This window comes from Vanessa atalanta, chromosome 13 (genome assembly GCF_905147765.1).
Source record: "Vanessa atalanta chromosome 13, ilVanAtal1.2, whole genome shotgun sequence".
In the NCBI taxonomy this organism is placed as follows: domain Eukaryota; kingdom Metazoa; phylum Arthropoda; class Insecta; order Lepidoptera; family Nymphalidae; genus Vanessa; species Vanessa atalanta.
The window spans coordinates 5645717-5667051 of NC_061883.1; the positions used below are offsets into that span (position 1 = coordinate 5645717).

At 31.6% G+C, this 21335-nt stretch overlaps 1 protein-coding gene across 1 annotated transcript in view; it reads left to right on the forward strand.

Moving 5' to 3' along the window:
- The first annotated feature begins 7555 nt into the window (after nt 1-7555).
- Nucleotides 7556-21335, forward strand: part of LOC125068301 (protein singed wings 2) — a 30230-nt gene continuing 16450 nt past the window's right edge. Inside the window, exons 1-4 of the mRNA XM_047677410.1 lie at nt 7556-7643; nt 14381-14573; nt 15673-15832; nt 20003-20165. Coding sequence (XP_047533366.1) covers nt 7631-7643; nt 14381-14573; nt 15673-15832; nt 20003-20165 — 529 coding nt within the window. The 5' untranslated portion in view covers nt 7556-7630. The remainder of the gene's footprint in view (nt 7644-14380; nt 14574-15672; nt 15833-20002; nt 20166-21335) is intronic.

Below are 21335 nucleotides of genomic sequence, written 5' to 3' on the forward strand. Positions count from 1 at the left end.
TGTGTAATATAAGAGAGCCATGTAGAGATTTGTGGGTTACATTATCACCGCAGATTTCCTTTAGAATAATTGTATCCCTTATGTAAACTATCCAATCATTGTCCTTGATTCGTTGAACCTTAATATTTTCCACATCTACGGAAACAGCATTGCAGTTGGATATGTTAGTTCTAAATTTCATTAATTGCTCTACGCAAGTTTCCTCCGTGTATGGTATGACGTTATCTTCGGTGCATAGGAATTCCTTTTCTCCGATTTCCTCGCAGGACTGCGCGACCGATAGGTATTTCAGCCCTTTATAACTGTCCATTTATCTTCTTGTTTATAAGCTTGTCCTATATTAATCGGAAGCAATCCCGGATTTGGTTCAATCTTTTGAACTTGAAGGCCCTGGTTTTGGACTACCAAGGTCAGTATGGTCAGACTGCACCAACCAGCCAACGCCATCAGCATCGCTCCAACCACTTGACGAATTTATTTGTTCGATGGATCGCCGTCCGCGCCGGAAAATCGCGAAAATCGGTAAATTTAGATACTCGAATATTTACGCGAATGCGCTATAATTACGACGATCCTGTCCGCAGCGCCAGTCAAGTTTACGAAGAGGAAAATTGATTTTAAAAAAAAAATAAAAAAATATATATATTTAAAATAATTGAGGATTGAATTAAACACGTCTGAACAGATTTGGATGCTCAGTTTAATTAAATATTGAAATACATGTTTCCCACTGTCTTAACTAAAATCTTACATTCCAGGAATCCATTTACATTGTTATGTTTCCCAGTACAACGACCACCCAACGCTAGAATGCAACAATGCAATTTTTAGGTTTTTACTGTGAATATTCTTCGTGGTACTGGTTGCATAACTAGGTATACAATTGTAATACAACTTAAAACTAAATGCATTACCTATTAAGGTGAATACCACTTGCAAAGATAAAGTTGGAGATGACAAACTTACAAATAATTAATTGTTAGTAAATCAAGATTAAAAATGACAAAAATTAACAATAATAGTAAAATAATAACATATTTATAAATATAAATTAGTTCGCTGACAATTTTGACAATATTTTTTTGTGAAACTTGTTTGATGAGTCTCCAAAAGGGTCCATAACAGCACTGTGCTCATTCAAAATTTTACACAAGCGAGATACAGGTGAATTGCTTCCTAAAACAGTTTTGCGGAAAGGTCTTACTAATGGTGTCATTGGTTTACGTGGAAATCTAATGGGAACATTCAATTTAATTTTTGATGTCAAAAACGAGTTATCATAGTTGTTGTTAAGTGTTTTATATAGAAATTTTAAATCCAACAAATCCCTCCGATCACTTAGTGTAAGAATTTTGAAAAATTCCAATCTTTTTTGTAAGAAGGAAGCATTTTCCCTTTACCTAACGAGAAAGTAAGATGATAAAGAAAACGTTTCTGTATCCTCTCAAGTCTTAGGCAGTGTGTTGCATAATGAGGCCTCCAAACAACGCTTCCGTATTCCAGTATACTCCTGACTAAGCTATTAAATAAAACAATTTTTGTTTTATTGTCTTGTCTTGTCACCACAAACATTTGTTTGTAGAACGGATTTCTTTTACACGGCTTCCAGAAGAGGAGACTGGAAGTTATTGTAACGTCAAGAAAAAGCTTTGTTTAATATTCTTTATTTATATGGTTTAATATACCATTTATAATAACACTAGTGGGTCTCTCGCGAAACTTCGCGTTTATTCGAAAGATTTTAGAGAGAGAGAGAGAGAATTCTTTATTTTTTTTAAATGCCGTAAAGTCAGATTTAACGATACATTTTTTATCAAGTGGTATACTTACTTTATAATATGGTAACAACAATATTGTATATCTTTTTGAACGAAACGGTGACAATTATTGTATAGGCACGATCAGGATTAATAGGATAACACCTAGTTTCTGACTTCGCAAAGTTAATACATCCTTCTTTGGGCACGTTATTCGTTGTTATAATAAGACTTCACCGTTATTTTTAACTTGGCCTATTAAATAATTAAAACCTCATGTAAAAAAACATGCATACAGAAGATAAATTGAGTAGTATAAATACGCAATACTATATTATATTAATGATAATAAAGTGTTGAGTAGTGTTAGCGAGTAAGTTAAACTTAAATATTATGCCACATAAAATAATATTAAAGCTTAACAAATTATTTAAGTATTTATTACAATAATAATTTTATATTTATTTTATAATAATGTAAAATAAATAAGTACGGTTATAATAATTATATGTAAAAAAGTGGTATAATTAATTATGATATTATATGATATGTCATATCACCGTGAAGGCTAATAGTTACTCGCTAACACTCGGCCACAGTGTTTGTTGATTTCTAGGCAGCAATTCTAGGATATGTATAAATTTAATTGTCCTTTATTGACATATTCTGTAATTAAAATAGTGCAAAAGAGTAACAACTGAGTTTCTTGCTGGTTCTTCTCCTTCTGAAAAGATTTTACTATCCGAACCGATGGTAACTTTTTCGAAATGGTTGATATAGTATTGAATAGGAAGCATAAGAAAACCAGACAACTAAAAAAAGATTATTTGATGATTAAAAAAAACTGTAACTAATAGTCCGATAATTTACATAAGTCATTTCTAAGAAAAGCAGGGCGTGAGCGCCTCACCTGAATCACCTGCGATGGCATCGGTTGCGCAAGGACAGCGCTTCACAAGGCGGGCCGGTCGCCTCAGAGTTACAAGAAGAGCAGACGCAGCATAACGTGACTCGCTGGACACTCATTGCGCTACCTTGTGATTCCGATACTCTTGGTTCTCGCATCGACTAATTGACACATAAGTATATATTTTAGATTTCTTTATTTTATTATAGTCTTTATTAATCAAAGTTAATTCAATATTTAGTTTTTTTTTTAAATCCTCTGGCTGTAGTCTTCGTTATTAACTAAAACTTTTTTTTATTTATATATTTTTATCGTCTTCTACATTTCGAAAATGTGTTTTTACTGTTAACAAAAGTATGTCCAAATTAATTATTCTTTCTTTAAATGAGAACTTTTATATTTATGCTATAGATTTAAAACATTAAAAGAAAAGATACGCAGACGAAAATTAAATATGTAATATTAAGTTCTATTTACAATATACAATATAATATTTCAGAAACTCAGTGTCTTTCACATAAAATATTTTTGTTTATTTGGATTTTAGAATGTAAGCAAGTACTTGTAAATCCCAGTCGGTGATTTTTCTATCTATTTTTCTTTCATTACTCAAATATTCCGAACCCTATCCTATTCAAAACGAATTCTTAGCTATAACATGGATTGCTAAGTATTTTGAAGATAAGAGACAAAAATATGTACGAATCGGTCGATGGCTTATACCATTAAATACTATATGGAATGAAAGACCTATCTTATAACTAAATATTTATTTGATTACAAAATTGTTTGTTTGTATTTGTGGTATAAAATCGAAATCATTATAAAATTGCAATTATTACAATTAAGTATGTACAGAAATGAAATTGAAAAATGCTTTAAGACCACCGGCCGGGAATATCGGTTTTGCGTAATCAATCGAGGAAATTAGATATAAGTATTTCTGTGATTTACAAAGTTAAAACGAATATGTTTCTTCCTTTAGTGAGAAACGATGACGGGGACAACTGTCGAAAGTAGTTAAACCCAGATGATCTTCAACGGCCAAGACCAAGGTTGGCGTCTGCCCGTTACATAATAATTAAAAGGTTATATTTTAAATTCCGCATGAGATAAATATATATTTATTAATTTATAAATATATAGCTTTGTTCTCTAGCACGTCTTTAAGTATGTTATAACTGATTTTAGTAGTTGTAATTGAGATCTGAACCACCGATGTGTATACGAAATCAATATATTTATTTTTGAAACGTAAGCCTGGCCATTTAGTTCATTTAGTTTAGTTTTCATGTAGTTTATATGTCGAAGCGACGGACATCTTTAAATTTCGTTAGCGCCTCGTCAGGCTGATCATGAACATTGACAATTTAATGTTTTTTCTTGTCTTTCTGGGTCTTTGGTGTGCAGCGTAGTTTGTAGTGCAGCCTTTCATACAAAACCTGTCTTCTTTAGCTTTATAAACAAAATAAAATAAAATACATAAAATATCTGCAATAGAGAAAAATAAAGATAAGCTATTTTTCACATCCAATAATGTTTATTTTTAAATTTTAAGTTCTTTTTTAGTAATATCAAACATTGTTTTTTTTTAGTAGGTTATTTGGGATAGAAAATGTTTAGTTATATATTACCAATTTTGCATATGTCGCAGAATCAAGGACAAAACACCATAAATCATCAACATTACCATTATCGGAAACATCAAGTAGTACCTACACTTGAGTAAGGTCGATACGGAAAGTGCCAACTTGACTGAGTTATTAACATAATTGGACGTGCGACTCATAATATTTGGAAACATGCTCGTGCACTTGAATTTGGAAAAGGACTCCGGGGCGAACGGTCGTCTTCCTTTATTGAACTTACTGATTTTCCATCTATTTTAATCGGCTTGGCTTAAGCACCAGTGCTACGAGACTGAACTTTTATTTTACACCTTTTTTATGGAATTGGTTGCCGGACGAGCATATGGGCCATCTGATGGTAAGTGGTCACCACCGACAAAGGCGCTGTAAGAAATATTAACCATTCCTTACATCACCTATGCGCCACCAACCTTGGTAACGAAGATGTTATATCCCTTGTGCCTGTGATTACACTAGAAAATGAAAAATTGCCATTTGGTGGCGTCCGTCATATCCGGTTCCCCATAGCGGAATTTGTTTAATCACAATTTGTACATTGCCACGAGAAAAAAAATGCGTGTGCAAATTTCAGCTCAATCGAACATCGGACAGTGGGTCAAAAGTTAAATTGCAAGATTTGATTACAGACATCGGGACAAGTAAAACTAAATAAAAATTATGCTGTAATAATAAACAGGTTTTAGTTTCACAGACGTCTCATTACATGAATAATACTAAAAGAAACCTTACATTTATTCCCTTTTAACCTGCTACATTTTTGAAACTCCAATTATAAATGAACGACAAAATATTCGACAATATTACAGATTTTTTTCACAGTTTTAAGGATTCTTATTTCAAGAGGCAATGAAAGCTATTTATTAAAATAATTGTCAATTAAAACCCATCTCAAGTATAGCAAAGTTTAAGAGTAAGTAATTAAAAATAAAAACAAAACATAAAAATTTACAAAGTTACGAACAACGAAATTGGAATTATTCATTATTTACTTGTTGTTTCATAAATATATAGATATATCCAGAAAATATTCAAGATAATGTATAAATGTCTATAAAATGTCTGAAGCAAAGTAGCACTTAAATTTTTAATGCTATTTTGTCGCTGTTTAGAAAACACCTAGACATTGAAATTAAACTAGTTTTTAACGGATTTAATCGCGTATATTAATTATTTTAACATCCCGACGTTTCGAGCACTTTGCAGTGTTCGTGGTCACGGGCAGACTGACAGTAGTTGTAGTTTTATTTCAATGTGTAATAATCGCGAAAATCTAAGACAACATAACACCTAGACAATTTACTTTTCGATAAATTTAGATCTCAACATAAGACTCGAATCATCCTGGGCTCCATTGTATTTACAGCCCCTGCATGCCTAATCAGATAAGGTAATCACTGACGGAAAGTTAGCCCCTTGAAACTTGGAAGTGCTAAAAAGAACGTGGCCATACGCAATTATAATATTGACGAAAACATTGTAGCCATCACCGAAGAAGAGGCGAAGAAAGATTAAGATTTGAGATCACTTCTTACTTCTAGTTCTTCGTAGTTCGTGACTTCTAGTTAAAGAGGCATTCATGAATCACATCGGAGTCGTAGTCACATTACCAATGTCTGCCAGTATCGGAGATGTTATTCAACTCCAATAAATTCATAACGAAAACTCTTTAAGCTGACATACATCAAATATAGATCCAAATTCCTTACCCACCATCTCACAAGAACTATTGTGTACTTACAGATGCCCAATGGACAGCGTATTGCTTCGAATGAAATCTACAAGTTCCTGAATCTAAGCCTTAGTACAGAAGTCACTATCGTAGATCAATACAAGCTTCTATTAACACTGTATTGTCATCAATAATCCTAAAATATAGATGATGATGATGCTGCCTGGTGATAAAAACACAGAGGCACAAAATAATGTAAATGCAAATTATAGACAGCGCGTCAGTACCCACTAGCGTTTTTTTTTATCATGCAATGGTGACCTTCGGAAAGACAACCTGGTCCGGGTTATCTGGGTATTTAGTAGGTGAAATATCCGTCTTTGACAAGGATAGGAGAGGCTGCAGGATAGTGTCGATATAATCTATATATATCTTCTTATAATCATAATATATTTCCTCAGCGGAGAAGGTGATTTCTCCTCTCTCCGCACTCCTCGCGAGTGCGTACGGCCGGTCGAAGCCATGTAGGCTGCCGTCTTTATCAGTGCCGTGAAATAGAGCGAGGCTCCCATAAGGTGAGAGGCAATATATTAAAATAAAACTCGAGAAAAGTCCAGATAAATTGTCACCATGACATAAGAGAGCGTCATGCGGTTTGACGATACGGGGTAAGAATCGGTCTTACTAGTTACCTGTTTGCTCATGTTAACAATAGAGTACTTTATGTTTATGTCAAAATGAAAATGAAAGACTCACATCGACTTTCTGCCAAGGATAATTTCCTAGAGACGATTGGTTAAAAATTGCCATATTTAAACTCTCGGCTGCGACTGAGAATTGCTTCGTAGAAAATTCTTATATATTTAAATTTATTGGCCTGAACAGGAATTTGAATATATAGAAAAAAAAATTGTGATATAAATATTGTAAATTCTATACATTCCGATATAATCGTCTTTTTTATATCTATGGTAGACGGTCTGGCATGTTAAGTCACCACTGCCGATAAATATTAACGCCGTATAAAATTTAAACCATTTCTTAAACAAAAGATGCGCAACTAATCTTGGCAACTGAGATGTTACTCAATATATTATAAGTGTGTGCACAAAGCCCTACCACCAAGTCTTCAGATAAAAATCCAAAAAAATATATATTTAACACATAAAAGTTGTACAGCCAACTCATAATGATGTTATGAGGGTCCTTTACGTTAATTGGTCATCACTGCTTTGCATATAGACGCTAACGGTGTAAATGTATGGAACTCCATAAAATACTTAATAAACAAAAGACCAAAGAAACTGGTTGGTTATAGCTTTATGTTTTAAATTGTAATTATTTCGTTAGTATAATATATTCTGTAATTCTAAACATTTAGCGTCGAAACACGAAATTTATTTGTTCTTCCTTTTCAGGTTTTCAGTTGAAGTTTGGTCGCCGGGCGCGCTCTACGCAGTCGTAGCACACGCGAAAATTTACTTAACTTCGCTATTAACTTCTAAATATTTTATTATATATTTTACTATAATTCGATTCTGTAACATATCGTGATATTAAAATTTTAAGGATTCGGTACAAAATAATTCTTATTTTCTTGTCAAATATTTTGTTTCTAAGTATAACATATATATCAGTGTTATTGGCTATGTCGCTGACGGGTAAGGGATTTTACTTTTAATTTATGTGATTTAAAACAATGCGAGAATATAGTTAAAAACCAAATTAAAAATTATGACTAAGTATAATAATATTACTATCTTAATTCTTAAGATAACGTTTTCGTATTAAATGTAATACCAAAATATTCATAAATATATATCTATATATATGAAATCGTTCATGAGATTTTAAATAAAGAAACTAATAATATTATATTGACCCTTATTCATAAGGGTTTTCCACTAAAAAGATACTCAGAGAACCTCTTACTATTTAGAACCAGTATATCACCGCTCTAAGCCATTAAAAATATTTTTTGCTACTATTTGTGTAAAAGATCGTATGTTTAAAAGTAGCATAGCATAGCATTTAATATATATTTTTTTACGGTTTGTAACTTTTTTTTTAGTTTTGTTACTATAATAATCTAATTTTTCGTTCTGGTGTTTTCAGTAAAACGAACGCATAACGTATCTTTTAAAGCTTCAAATCAAATGCAGTAACAATCGCCTTTTTGTAATTTTAGATTAGTAAGGCCTTTGTACAGAAGTATATTGTATGTTTATATATATATATATATATATAAATTTTGTACACTTTTATGTAAGAAACACAGAATGTGATTGTGAAATCAGAATGTGATGTGTGACAATTATTATCATTATAAAATACAAATGACCACTAAAATACAGTATCACCGTCAGTTGGTTTTCAACTAGTTGTTGTATTCATATACTTCCTAGTCTTGATTTTTAAATATTTTGATAAGTGAATATAATATTGTCAAATATTTTATTTACTACAATTAATAATAGAATTTTCAAGCATCACTGAATATTCATGCGTTTAATTACTGTTTATAAAATCTCTCATTATCCCGTACTCGGCGGAGAATTAAATCATCGTGAGGAATCTCGCATGTGTCGGATAAGAATATTCCATATGTGGATCCAATAACTCGCATTGGAGTACCTTCGCAAAATAAGATTCAAATCTTCTCCTCAAAGGAGAGCCCAACGGTGACATTTATAGGTAGTTATTTTGTATAGACATGAAGTCAAGCGAATATTGCTTTTGTTAATAAAATGTTATCTAAACATAATTTCAAAATTATCTCCACATTTCGTGTGTAGAACTGATGTTTATGCTTAAAATAGATAGAATGTGTATTTATTATATTAACACACTTGTAAAAGTTAGCAAGATCATTCTTGTTCAAGTTGTATGAATACAAGGTTGTTGCGATCATTTCTTGTAAATTGCTTTGTCACGTACATCATCTTTGAAAAACGTCTTTGTGTCACTTAGTTGCTAATAATAACTACCATTCCTAAAATTAAGATGTTGTAATTATTCTATTCCTTTGAAAAAGTTAAAATTTTAATATTATTGTTTCGACACAAGTCTTAAAGAAAATGTTATAATATGTATTTATTTCGCATATTGAAAATTGAAAACAATTGTTGTAAGATTTGATAAAAAAAACATGTTGTGTAAATTAAATAAATAAATATATATAAATAATAAATAAAAGTGCCATAAAGATCACAGTTTTTTGAATATAATAAACAGTTCATTAAATATTGTTCCTGTTGTTCTATACTAATGTCCTATCAGTTGTCATCTATAAACGTTTGGCACTGTTAGATTTACATACTAAAATATTTGATCCAGATGTTGTGTCGTCTCTTGTGTCTGTAATTACAATAGGTCACTGACCCTTCGTATCAGATTATTAATATTACGTATCGGTAGGATAACTAATATTATCTACCCAGACGTGCTAAATCATAAAATAAAAAGTGTAACTTTAAAATCTTGTCATAAACCTACGCAAAGAAAACAAGTAACTATCATTAAGCTTTTGATTTGGCCAATTCTATGGTAATCTATGCTATGTCAATGTTTCATAATAATGACGATCTTGTGTAAGTACGGCGCACCTAGTCGCAGACAATATAGCCTGATGTGTTTGTCTTTTAATGGATCGCTTACAGCGGAATGAATTTCTTCGCTTAGGATAATAGATGAATTATATTGAAATAAAACTACACTTCGAGCACTTTGCAGTGTTTTGCAGTCTGCCCGTGACCACGAACACTGCAAAGTGCTCGAAACGTCGGGATGTTAAAAATAATTAATATACGCGATTAAATCCGTTAAAAAACTAGTTTTATTTCAATGTGTAATAATCGCGAAAATCTAAGACAACATTAGATGAATTATATTTCCTTTATTTTACAATACAAATAATTATAATTATTATTTATTTACTACAACGGCTGAGGATACATCGATCTTAACTGCGACTGAGTTTACACGTGTTTAATTTTCATGAGAGACGTATATTTGCGCATCTTGCACAATTGCGAAATTTTCAATAAATTTTTCTTTTTTTCATTCAGCTTCTCTTTTTTCCTCTCCTTCCATATTTCGGGATTGTTTGCTTCTAAGCGTTCTCTATAATTTCGCTGTCGTTCAGCTGGCGTTAATGGCATATTTCATAAAACAAACAATCCGTTTTTTGATAATAATAACAAATACCGTTTTTATTTAAAACTAGTTACATAACTGAATTACTTGCTAACAATACCTCTACGTAATAAAACATATAATTGTAATATATTATACCTATAACAGAAGGGGACGTAATTTAAAATTATAAATAATATATTTATTCGTACATAAGACCAACGTGAACAAGCCTTAATCATTCATATCTGTTATATAACAGAAAAATGTGACAGATTTAATAATATACATGAATTAATTGCATGTGTCTAAGATAAAAAAGTATCGATTGCCACGCTAATTCTCATGCTAAACGAATATTTTTATATTTTAACCAAACGTCACAAAACGTATATAATCTAGCATAAAGTACTTGCCGATATTTAAAAAATCCAATATGTAACTTAAAAATGTATAATTTTCCCTGTTCAATACAACCAGTTGTATCTCCGTGAACAAAATGATCGTTATTTAGTTTGACCGTTTGTTGGCTAATGTTGCCGATATAATAATTTTATTTATTACCATTCAAATAATTTCAGAAATCCGTAATAGAGAAGAATAACAGATACGAGTAAAACCAGGACACGAATTCATTAATTAAATTTGACTAAGAATATTAGTATTTCCTTATGTGTTTAGGATTTTTTAACAATTAAAAGGAATACATTAGAAAAAAAAAAATTGAATTTTAACGTAATAGTTTGGTAATATATATTTTATAGAATTACCACCAAGAATGTGGACATTGATTACTTCTATGAACAAATTTAATCGTGAAATTTAAAGTGTCAATGTTTGAATGTTAGTATATTTCTGTAATTATAATTCTGACAGGTTCTCTATGAGTCAGTCTCAGTTCGTCTTCTTATTGTGGTTTTTATTCGTGAAATGTTGATAACCGATTACCTTTATATATATAAATAAGTATACATTGCGTGTATATTACACTAGGTAGGTTGATCTGTAGAATAAGTACTTTACAAACCAAATTATTCTCTGTCATTTCACAATAATTGTCATCTACGATAAATTTCAAAGCTATTCTGTAAGAAGAATCTTCAAGAACAATTTTATTGAATGTCGTTAAAGTACCAAAATTTAGGCTAAAAGCGCATAAAAATGAGTTTAATCTCCTTTTTTATCTTCATAAATTTCTCGTTCGTTTAGATTCATTTGAATTGGAAACATCGTTTTATCTTTTTCACTTTGTTGTTCATTCGTTTAACAGTTACGTTCATCCGGCGTCAGATTTCGAGCGCCATTTTATTACGAAAAAAATCACATACTTTGATTTGATTTCTTTAAAAGATATCTACTATAAATAATTACATAACCCTTGATTCAAAGATTCAGCTTTAAAATCATTAAAGCCTTTAAAAAGGTTTAATATGTTTCAATAATATAAGACAAATTTTGCTATTTATGTGAATGAAATTTAACATCAAAAATTACTTAAATGCTTTATAGTTTTTATCTGTCATCTCTTTTTATGGTTGGATATTAAATGCAATTATAATCTCAGATTACTAGGGTTAAGAATATCTTTATGACTTATTACATCGTTCCGAAGGTGATGGTTGAAAATACTCTTTTTATGAACAGTCCTATAACAGACCCAATTTATTTTAGAAGTGGAGTAAATTTTATTCAATTGATTATTGCAAAATTATCTTTTTCGGCTCGGCGTCAAATTTTACCTATAGTTAACTATTTACATTAAAATCATTTTTAACTAAAGTATGTTTTTTAATAAAAATACAACGAATTGTAAAATTACAATTCGTTGATTTTATTTAACGACTAGCAAAATTAGTTCAGGTCAGAATATCGAAACAAAGAACAATCCCTTTGAGGAACGTATAGCTTTTTTTTAATAATAAAATCCATCTTGATTGTACACTACGAGCCCGTAATTTTCTTTCATTTATATCTTTTCAATTACAAAAGTAGGTATTTTCGTTTCCTAATTTGCCTTTTAATTTAATTGCGCCAGCAGAACTCAATATTAATCATTTGTATCAAACAGTTTATATGAAATGCTTACTAATAATAAGGATATTAATTGAAGGTGCTATAAAGGGTCTCGTTAACGACCAAATTTGGTTATATATGTATTATAAAGTAAGTATCAAATGTCTCGGTTACGACAAAGGCAAAGCTAAATCATTAGTTCCTTAAAGTTTATCCGAGATTAACACCTAGTAAATAGTTATCAATTGAATTCAAACATGGATATATTTCCAAGTGCCGACATGGTTCAGTAAATGGGAAAGGTGGATCTTAAGTCTCAATCGAAGGTCACAGATTCAATTCTAAAGCTACCAAGCACGGTTAGATTTTCATGTGTTTAATTTATGTTAAGGGCAATTTTACGACGAAACATACGTTATAAATGTGTTAAATGATATCCTGCCCCATATGTATCTCGTGTGTATTAATATTGTTCAATTTTATATTTGAAAATAAGCAAGATTTTTTTTAAATTATTTCGCACTAAATTTATTTGTAGAATCCCCGTCGATAATGTGAATTGTATTACGTATTTAACTTATTTCGATTACATTTCCACACTGCGCGGAGACCTACCAGTAAACATAAAGATATCTTTAAAAGGAACATAAAAATGGTTTATTTGTAGAAAACTATTATAGATTTGTTTAATAATATTTTTTTACAGTCGTCGGAAATTATTTTCACGTATTATTTGCTTTATAATTCAATTATCAGCAATAATATATATTAGCATATGAACGCTATTTAAACAGAACATATATTTGTAAGGGAAATAAATATCATAATATAATTCATGAGTTCATGAGTTTACTCTGGATCAAAATATTCTGTATAAAACAAATAAATTCTGTGTTATTTGTCGGTATCATGTGAGAATATGATAGTTAGTTAAAATTTGGGTTTTTGTATTTGTTGTTGTTTCAATTCGAGATATTCGTTAATAAAATAATAAATTACGATAAGTAATTGAAATGGAAAAAAATGGAGCCGAGATGGCCCAGTGGTTAGAACGTGTGCATCTTAACCGATGATTTCAGGTTCAAACCCAGGCAGGCACCACTGAAATTTCATGTGCTTAATTTGTGTTTATAATTCATCTCGTGCTCGGCGGTGAAGGAAAACATCGTGAGGAAACCTGCATGTGTCTAATTTCAACGAAATTCTGCCACAGGTGTATTCCGCCAACCCGCATTTGAGCAGCGTGGTGGAATATGCTCCAAACCTTCTCCTCAAAGGGAGAGGAGGCCTTTATCCCAGCAGGATACACGGCATTTACGGGCTGCTAATGCTAAAAGTAATTGAAAAACATAATACTAAAGGTTTTCTTTTTGTAAGTGGGTAGAATAAGTAAGGTTTAAAAAGATATTTTAGAATTTCGGTTCATTACTTAAATTCATATGTCTTTAATACAAATTCTCACAATCACACTATTGTTATTATTTGACATGACTAAGTATAATATTAACATCTCTTTCTAATATGTGAATTATGAAGGAGACAAAGTAGGAAAATAATGGAAATTTTTGATGTGTACAACGCAATCGGTAACAGTACCCCTTAGATAAGTATATTAGACCTGATATTATATTAGGTCTGCCGGTACACTTAGGTTCAGGCAGAAAAATTGAAACGGCACTTGACATATAATAAAAATAGGATGATACATGCGTATATTAAATTTAACAAGGTTATATTTCGCAACGTAAATTTAAACAAGTTTTACTTAACAAATCACTGCAACTTTTTCTGTGACAATAAACTGTGTGTATTCAAAAATGTATCATTTTATTTAAGTATAGCTAATATTTGGCTACTATTTTTAATTAATATAATTTTTGAACATCTGATTAGCGCACTTATTGTATGGATTTTGCGCTTATTTTTACGCGATGTAAACTCACGTCGAACATCTTGGAATTTTTGTGTCGTTGTGTGTGTTATATTTATATGTGTTGTTTGTAAAGTTTATGTTTTCAGTATTTTTAATTTGTTTAATCTGGAAAAAATACACTTACACTTAAGATGGACTCTCAAACCTCTTTTTTGTGTTCTCGAGAACATAAATTAAGTAATCCACTAAAAACGGTGATATATTTGGTATTCTTAGACGATTGCAATGTTCTCTGAAAATCTTCAGCATCTTTTAGGGACTGACTCCTTAACTGCTTTAGAATAATTATTTATTTTGATTTAATAATATTTTTTTCAGTATTTAAGTCATTTCTACTACTGAGTCTTGTGAAGAATTCAATTTCGGGTGATAAAGGACGTCATAATTCTACAAATCGTTTAGAAACGCCGTGTTCGTTGTCGGATTATACAAATAAGGCTTATTGTGAGCAGTCTAATGAAATGTTAACCTGTACGAATGGCGTTACTAATATTTGGTTAACTAATATAAGGTAAGGATAGATTTTTCTGTGAATAAATAAATAAATGTTATTTAATGATTATACCAATAGACCATAAGAAACTCCCGTATGTTTTTTTTGTCCCATATGTACTTTTTTCCTTCCATAAGAAGCTTGTGCCAGGAGTAGAGACGACAAAATCCCAAGAGGCAAATATTTTTAATGAAATTTTACAAAGCTAGGCGGCCCGTCCACTATTGCGCTATTGACGCTTGAACAAAGACATTTTTATACAAACCTATAGCTAAATGTGTTCAAAACATTCGTAGAATTCTTATTCAAAAGAGCATGATACATCATAATAAACGTATACATATTTTATAATGCAAAGAGACATGCATCTCAAACTCAAGGTCAAAATCAAAGTATATTTTCAAATATATATTTACAAGTACTTTAAAACCGTCCGTTCCCATAGTTAGAGATATCCATTGTCCTTAGAAAAATCGGCAAGTAAATAAAGAGAAACAATTTTAACCATATTATAAATATGTGTATAATGTACATATCTTTTAAACTATGAACGGTTATATATATATATATAGATATAATGTAACTATAGATTTAATGTAACGGGCCAATTTTTGTTAAATTACAGAAACATTAAAATAACCTAAACGACATAAACGATAAAAAAGAAGCGTTTTTTTTTAATTGACTGCTCCGATCACAATTTGTGTACAGCTTATAAAATATTTAGATTTATATATGGAAATAAATCATCAGTAGTTGTAATAATCTTGTATATTAACAAGCAGACTAGCGGAAATAGATGTCTTACGACTATGTATTAACTATATACATACCTACCTTACACGCTGAATCTTCTGGTATAAGTTGTTCAAAATATGTATAATGCTTTAGTGTATTTTTTTTTTTAATTTAGGTAATACAAAAGGAACTCTCCTCATTTATTGATATATAATATAACATAATAGTAATTAAGTATTAATCCCCCAATATTTCGTTAATAAGTTCAGTCAACCGTTTAATTAAATACGATGCCTGCTGATTTCAATCTAATAAGTAAAAATAGTCCTTATTTCCTAAGACAAAGATTTCAATTTGTTTTATATTTTTTTCTTTTTAGATACGATATATCCCATTTAATGTTATTGGAATGGCCTGGAGAATGTATCAACATGGGTCGTCTACAGAAACATTTTCCTCAACTAAGGTCGTTAGATATCAGTAATAGCACAAGTCTCAAATATTTCAAAGGTCATTTTGACGCTCAAAGCAAAATTGAGGTTGGTGTGTTTTTCATTATATTTGGAATGTTTTCGTTTTACTAACAATTAATGAAATACAAACAGATCAAGATTGATCATGTGATATCGGACGCCTTTGTTACGCTACATAAATCGAGGGTTGAGATGGTCTAGTTATATGTGTGATTCTGAACCGAACCGAACCCGATGGCGGGTGTAAATCTACCACACATATGAATATATTTTCGTATGCTCAAATTGTGTTAATAATTCGTGCTCAGCGGTAAAAGAAAACATCTTTAGCAAATCAAAATCAAATCTTTAGTAAAAAAAGTTTTGGTTGTAATTCCACCACATGTGTATCCATCAAACCCCATTAGTCCAGCGCGGTGGAATATACTCCAAATCTATTTTAAAAAAAGACTGGAGGCCTTGTCCGGCAATGTGATATTTATATAAGATTAAAATCAAAAAGTTATTTTTGTATAAATCATGACTGAATTAAATTGTGGTCTTAAAACTTTCCGGTAGGGCTTGCAGCAAGCCCGTCTGGGTAGGTAACACTTACTCCTCAGATATTCTACCGCTTACGGACACACTACGGACACAAGGGACATAACATCTTAGCTCGCAAGGTTGGTGGCGTATTGGTGATGAAAACTGAATATCCAATTTTCTAAAAAACTTATATACCGCTTTTATCACCAGTCGGCACTATCTTCAGGGTCAAGTCAGGACAGGGTCTTCAGCCTATAAATAGAACATACTAAAAACATAATGAATGCTATGCTTAACGTTTTATTATTTCATTTGAAGCAGTTCTGAAATAGATGTTATCACACTTATGTCATAAACGTTGATAACAGAATAAAGCGTGATTAGATTATAACAGCTACTCCGAATCGATCGTACTTAAAAAAAAAAAACCTTTAGGATAGTATAGTGAAAATAAAAATTGTAATAGTCTTCAGCGCATTAAATATTTATTTATTTAATAAGTATTTTGGTTAGAAATACTTACGATTGAAAACCTTACATACATCCATAGGTATAATATATATCTTATATACATATATATAGGTCAACAATATGAAAACTGGTTTAACTTTGGAAGAAAAGTTTCGATTTAATAAAAGGAATAATTTGAAAATTATGTTAATATATTGGCATATTTTACAGACGATAAAATAAAAAAAATATTTTATCTTAGATGAACTTTATTATCAATTTTATTGACATAAATAAAGATACATTATTTGAAGATAAATCACTATTAAGTGCATTGTATCACACAGGTCAACCAACAATAATTTAAAAATGTAAATATAATAAGGTAACTATGGCTGTCGTTTTAAATACTTCAAACACTACGATTTATATGCAGCGTTTGTGTACGTATAGAGGTTTAAAAAATGATTCTTAAAATTTCAACCGTGTCAACTTAATTTATCGATTTTAGCAATCATTTTATGCGTTGTGTTTTGAATTCCGGTATCGCATAGCCTTACCCGGAACGGTTACCGACGAGAACGAGGCAGGCTGTTAGTTCGTTTTTTCTTTTGTATTTTAGGTAATTAATTTTTTTTAATGTTCTTAGGTTTCCGTATCTTATGTATATCCAAGAAGAACACTCAAATTTGAGTATAGAGTGAATATTTTTTATTATAATATTAATATTATAATACGGCTCCTATATGGACTTTTAAATCGTAATTATCATTTTAATTTAGCTTTCATGTTATTCAATTACAATTAAATGAATTAGAGTATTAGGGAAAGCTAAAAAATAGTAGGTTTATTTTGAGGCAGTCTGATTTGTTGTCTTATGGTGCAGCCGTTTCTAATTAGTACCTTTGTTATTTGTCACAAATATTAAGTTTTAAATAAAAAAGGGGGCTGTTATGAATGAGTCTAAAAGTTGTTATTTCCTTTGAGAACGTCTTATATGATCTACATGTAAAATAATACATAATTTTATAATATAAAATACATATTTTAAAGTCATGTACTTTTTCTTTATTGATTTAATATAAGTATTTCTGTAATGTAATTGATGTTTCCGCATGAGTATAAGTTATTAAAATTATTTAGATATGAATTAAACTTTACAAATTCCCTTGTCAACGCTGTGTTAAATCTTAATGTAACTTTGATAAATGTATAATCTACGTGGACATGTTTTAGTCGACCGTCTGTTATTAAAGAATTATTATTATTAATCTAATACAGATATTGGTTATAATATTGATTTCCATTAAATATAAGTACCATGAATGTTATATTATCGCAAATATAGTCTAAATTAAAATGATTTCGATATTAATAATAAATAACAGTAAGAGTTACTTAATATTTTCTTTAAAAACAAATATTATTTGAGGAAATATATCCGATAAAATTCGAAGATCACATACTTCCCGAGTAACTGTAAAGTAAGCTTATTATTCTTATGTCGCCTTTGTTGAAATTAATTTCTGCAAAACTTAGTAAGCGTATGAAAGGCGCGATACTTAACCGTAAGCCGGCTTATTGTTTCGTATTAGCGGATGATATGAAACGCGAAAGGAGCCGAAAGCCTAATCATTTATAAAATTTTTCAATACATTTTTTTTTTTGAGTCAACTTGCTTTCTTCATATTCTTGTCTCATTTGTCTCTCGAAAGAAAGACTTGAAGAGGAGTTCGACAGATCTAGTGACGTCGCAAGGATCATGTGCCATCGGACATGCACATGCACCTTTGTGGTCCAAGTTTTCGGGGCCGTTAAGGCGTCGTTGGTTGCCTCTGCGAAGCTCGGCCTGACCTCCTCAAGGTTCTGAATATGATAGGCAGTGAGCATCTTCCCGAAGAGCTGGCTCGTCTTATTCAGAAGCATAATTGCCTGCATGCCGAAAAAAAAATCCAGTGGACACCTAGACTTGTTTTCGGTCTCCGTAGAAGGGACCTCTTTCAAGTGATGAGAGTGTCAACTTGTATGGATGCACTATACTGAGCCATTCATTATATCACACTGGCATATATGTATACCTCTGGTAAACGCCGAGATGGTCCAGTGGTTAGAACGCGTGCATCTTAACCGATGATTTCGGGTTCAAACTTCATGAGCTTAATTTGTGTTTATAATTCATCTCGTGCTCTGCGGTGAAGAAAAACATCGTGAGGAAACCTGCATGTGTCTAATTTCAACGAAATTCTGGCACATGTGTATTCCACCAACCCGCATTGGAGCAGCGTGGTGGAATATGTTCCACACCTTCTCCTCAAAAGGAGAGGAGGCCTTAACCCAGCAGTGGGTAATTTACAGGCTCAGAGGAATAGCCGGTCGCGGAAGTCCTCCTCTACAGCACGTCACCACGTCTCCTCAGGCCACGGGCCGGATCTTTAGGTCATTACTAAAACATTAACCTAGGTTAGCATGTTATTTAATAGTGTAACGCTCAATGAAGCCTAAAAGTGATTTGGTAATCGGACTATAATATGATACATCACTTTTGTGAGCGCCCATCGTGAGCTGCCATTTTTCACATTATCTCATCTTTTATTTCATTCTCATCTGTTGTTACCTCCATCCTGGTAATATGTGAGATGTATCGGTAATTGTATATAATAAAATAAGCATTTCTGGCGTGACATAGTAGAAAAGAGCTTAGGAAATTAACGACTGACTTTCAGTACGAAGAAACACAGGAAGCAGAAAAGTGCGAGTCTTTGGTTAGTTATTTCTCAGGATTTTATATTTTCTCTACAAAGCAATATTAGGAATAATAGTATAACTAGTGTCGGGGGTATTTTCGCTTTAAGATACTCAGTGTATGGCAGAAAAATTAATAAAATTTCGAAGTACTATACTATATGTATCAATGGGTAACCATTTAACAACTGATGTTATGTTTTTAATCGAGTTCTAAAATACACCGAATAATATCTTATCAATTGTCCTGATATACATAATGTTGACGTATTCAAGAGAGATCTACTTTATATATAAATACCAGCTGCTTGTCACTTCGTCCGGAAAACTTTCTTACTTTACTTACTTTACTTTCCAGTCACAGTTCAATCTGGTTCCATCTAAACCGTCCAGCCGTTACTTAAAAACACACACAAAAATCTTTATTTTATTCCGCGGTCCAACCGCTTAGGAGGAGTTTCTAAAGCACGTAAAGGAAGTTTATTTATATTAAGATTTTTATTAGACGTTTTTTTACAGAAAATATCAATACATAACTCAACGTCACTGTGGGAGGTTCCTGCGACTGTCGTGCAAAATATGACGCAGCTAAGAGAATTAGATCTTCGGAACAACACGCTGAGGCACATGAAAGCAAATCTCTTACGAGGACCACCTCAGTTACAAACAGTTTATCTTAGCGGTACTCTTTTTTCAAATAAATGTTATAAAAATAATGATCAGTAGATGTATTCTGTAAGAAGGAACTCGAAACTCACCGCACTATAATAGTTATAAAATTTATAGGATACACGTACCAACATGGGGTATCACCCTAAGTCGGTTGTCGACATTTCACGAGTAAGATTCGAAGTGAGTTCTTACAGAATCACACAGCAGCAAGTATTTAAATTTGGTCATAATTTGTTTATTATTTTGTTTTTGTTTGAGGTTGCCCCGTTTTTTTTGTAATAATCTCCGATTATAATCTTTTCATTTGAAAACCTTTCTAGGTAGTCTCTCATTACGTGCAAATGTCATCCTTCATAGAGTCCAAGCCTTCTTACTTTATAGTCTGCGATAAGTTTATCTACTTATGAAAAGAAACAATCTATTGATATCGGACGCCTGGGGTACGATCTCCTTATTTTTTGGTGGTTACATATAAATAATACCCCGGCTACGAGGCTCGTCTTTAGCTACAGCGGTAAAGTGCTAATGTAGATTTATAGATTTATTTGTTTTTAAAACTGAAAAAAAGGAATCTAGACAAATAAACAGGAGAATGAATGGTATTTAAAAAAAAAAAACTTATTTTAATTAAACTCTACAATCAATGGAAATTATTTTTAATATAATATGTTCACATCAAATATGTTTCCCACGATATGAGACGATTCATGTAACTTTCCTATAATGCTGATTAAGCATTTTCCTGTAGGTACTGTTCTCACATCTTGGGCCAACATAAGTATCTCGGAAATATTATTTAAAACGATTTATAAATAAACAACTAAATGCAGTTGTTAAATTAGCGTGTGTCGACACTCTTGATGAACCATGTTAACGTAAGTCGTAACGTTCTTGGTGGTAGGGCTTTGTGCATGCTCGTCTGGGTAGGTACCACCCACTCATCAGATATTCTACCGCCAAACAGCAGTACTCAGTATTATTGTGTTCCGGTTTGACGGGTGACTGAGCCAGTGTAACTATAGGCACAAGAGATATAACATCTTAGTTCCCAAGGTTGGTGGCGCATTGATGATGTAAGGAATGGTTAATATTTCTTACAGCGCCATTGTCTATGGGCGGTGGTGACCACTTACCATCAAGTGGCCTATTTGCTCGTCCGCCTACCGATACCATAAAAAAA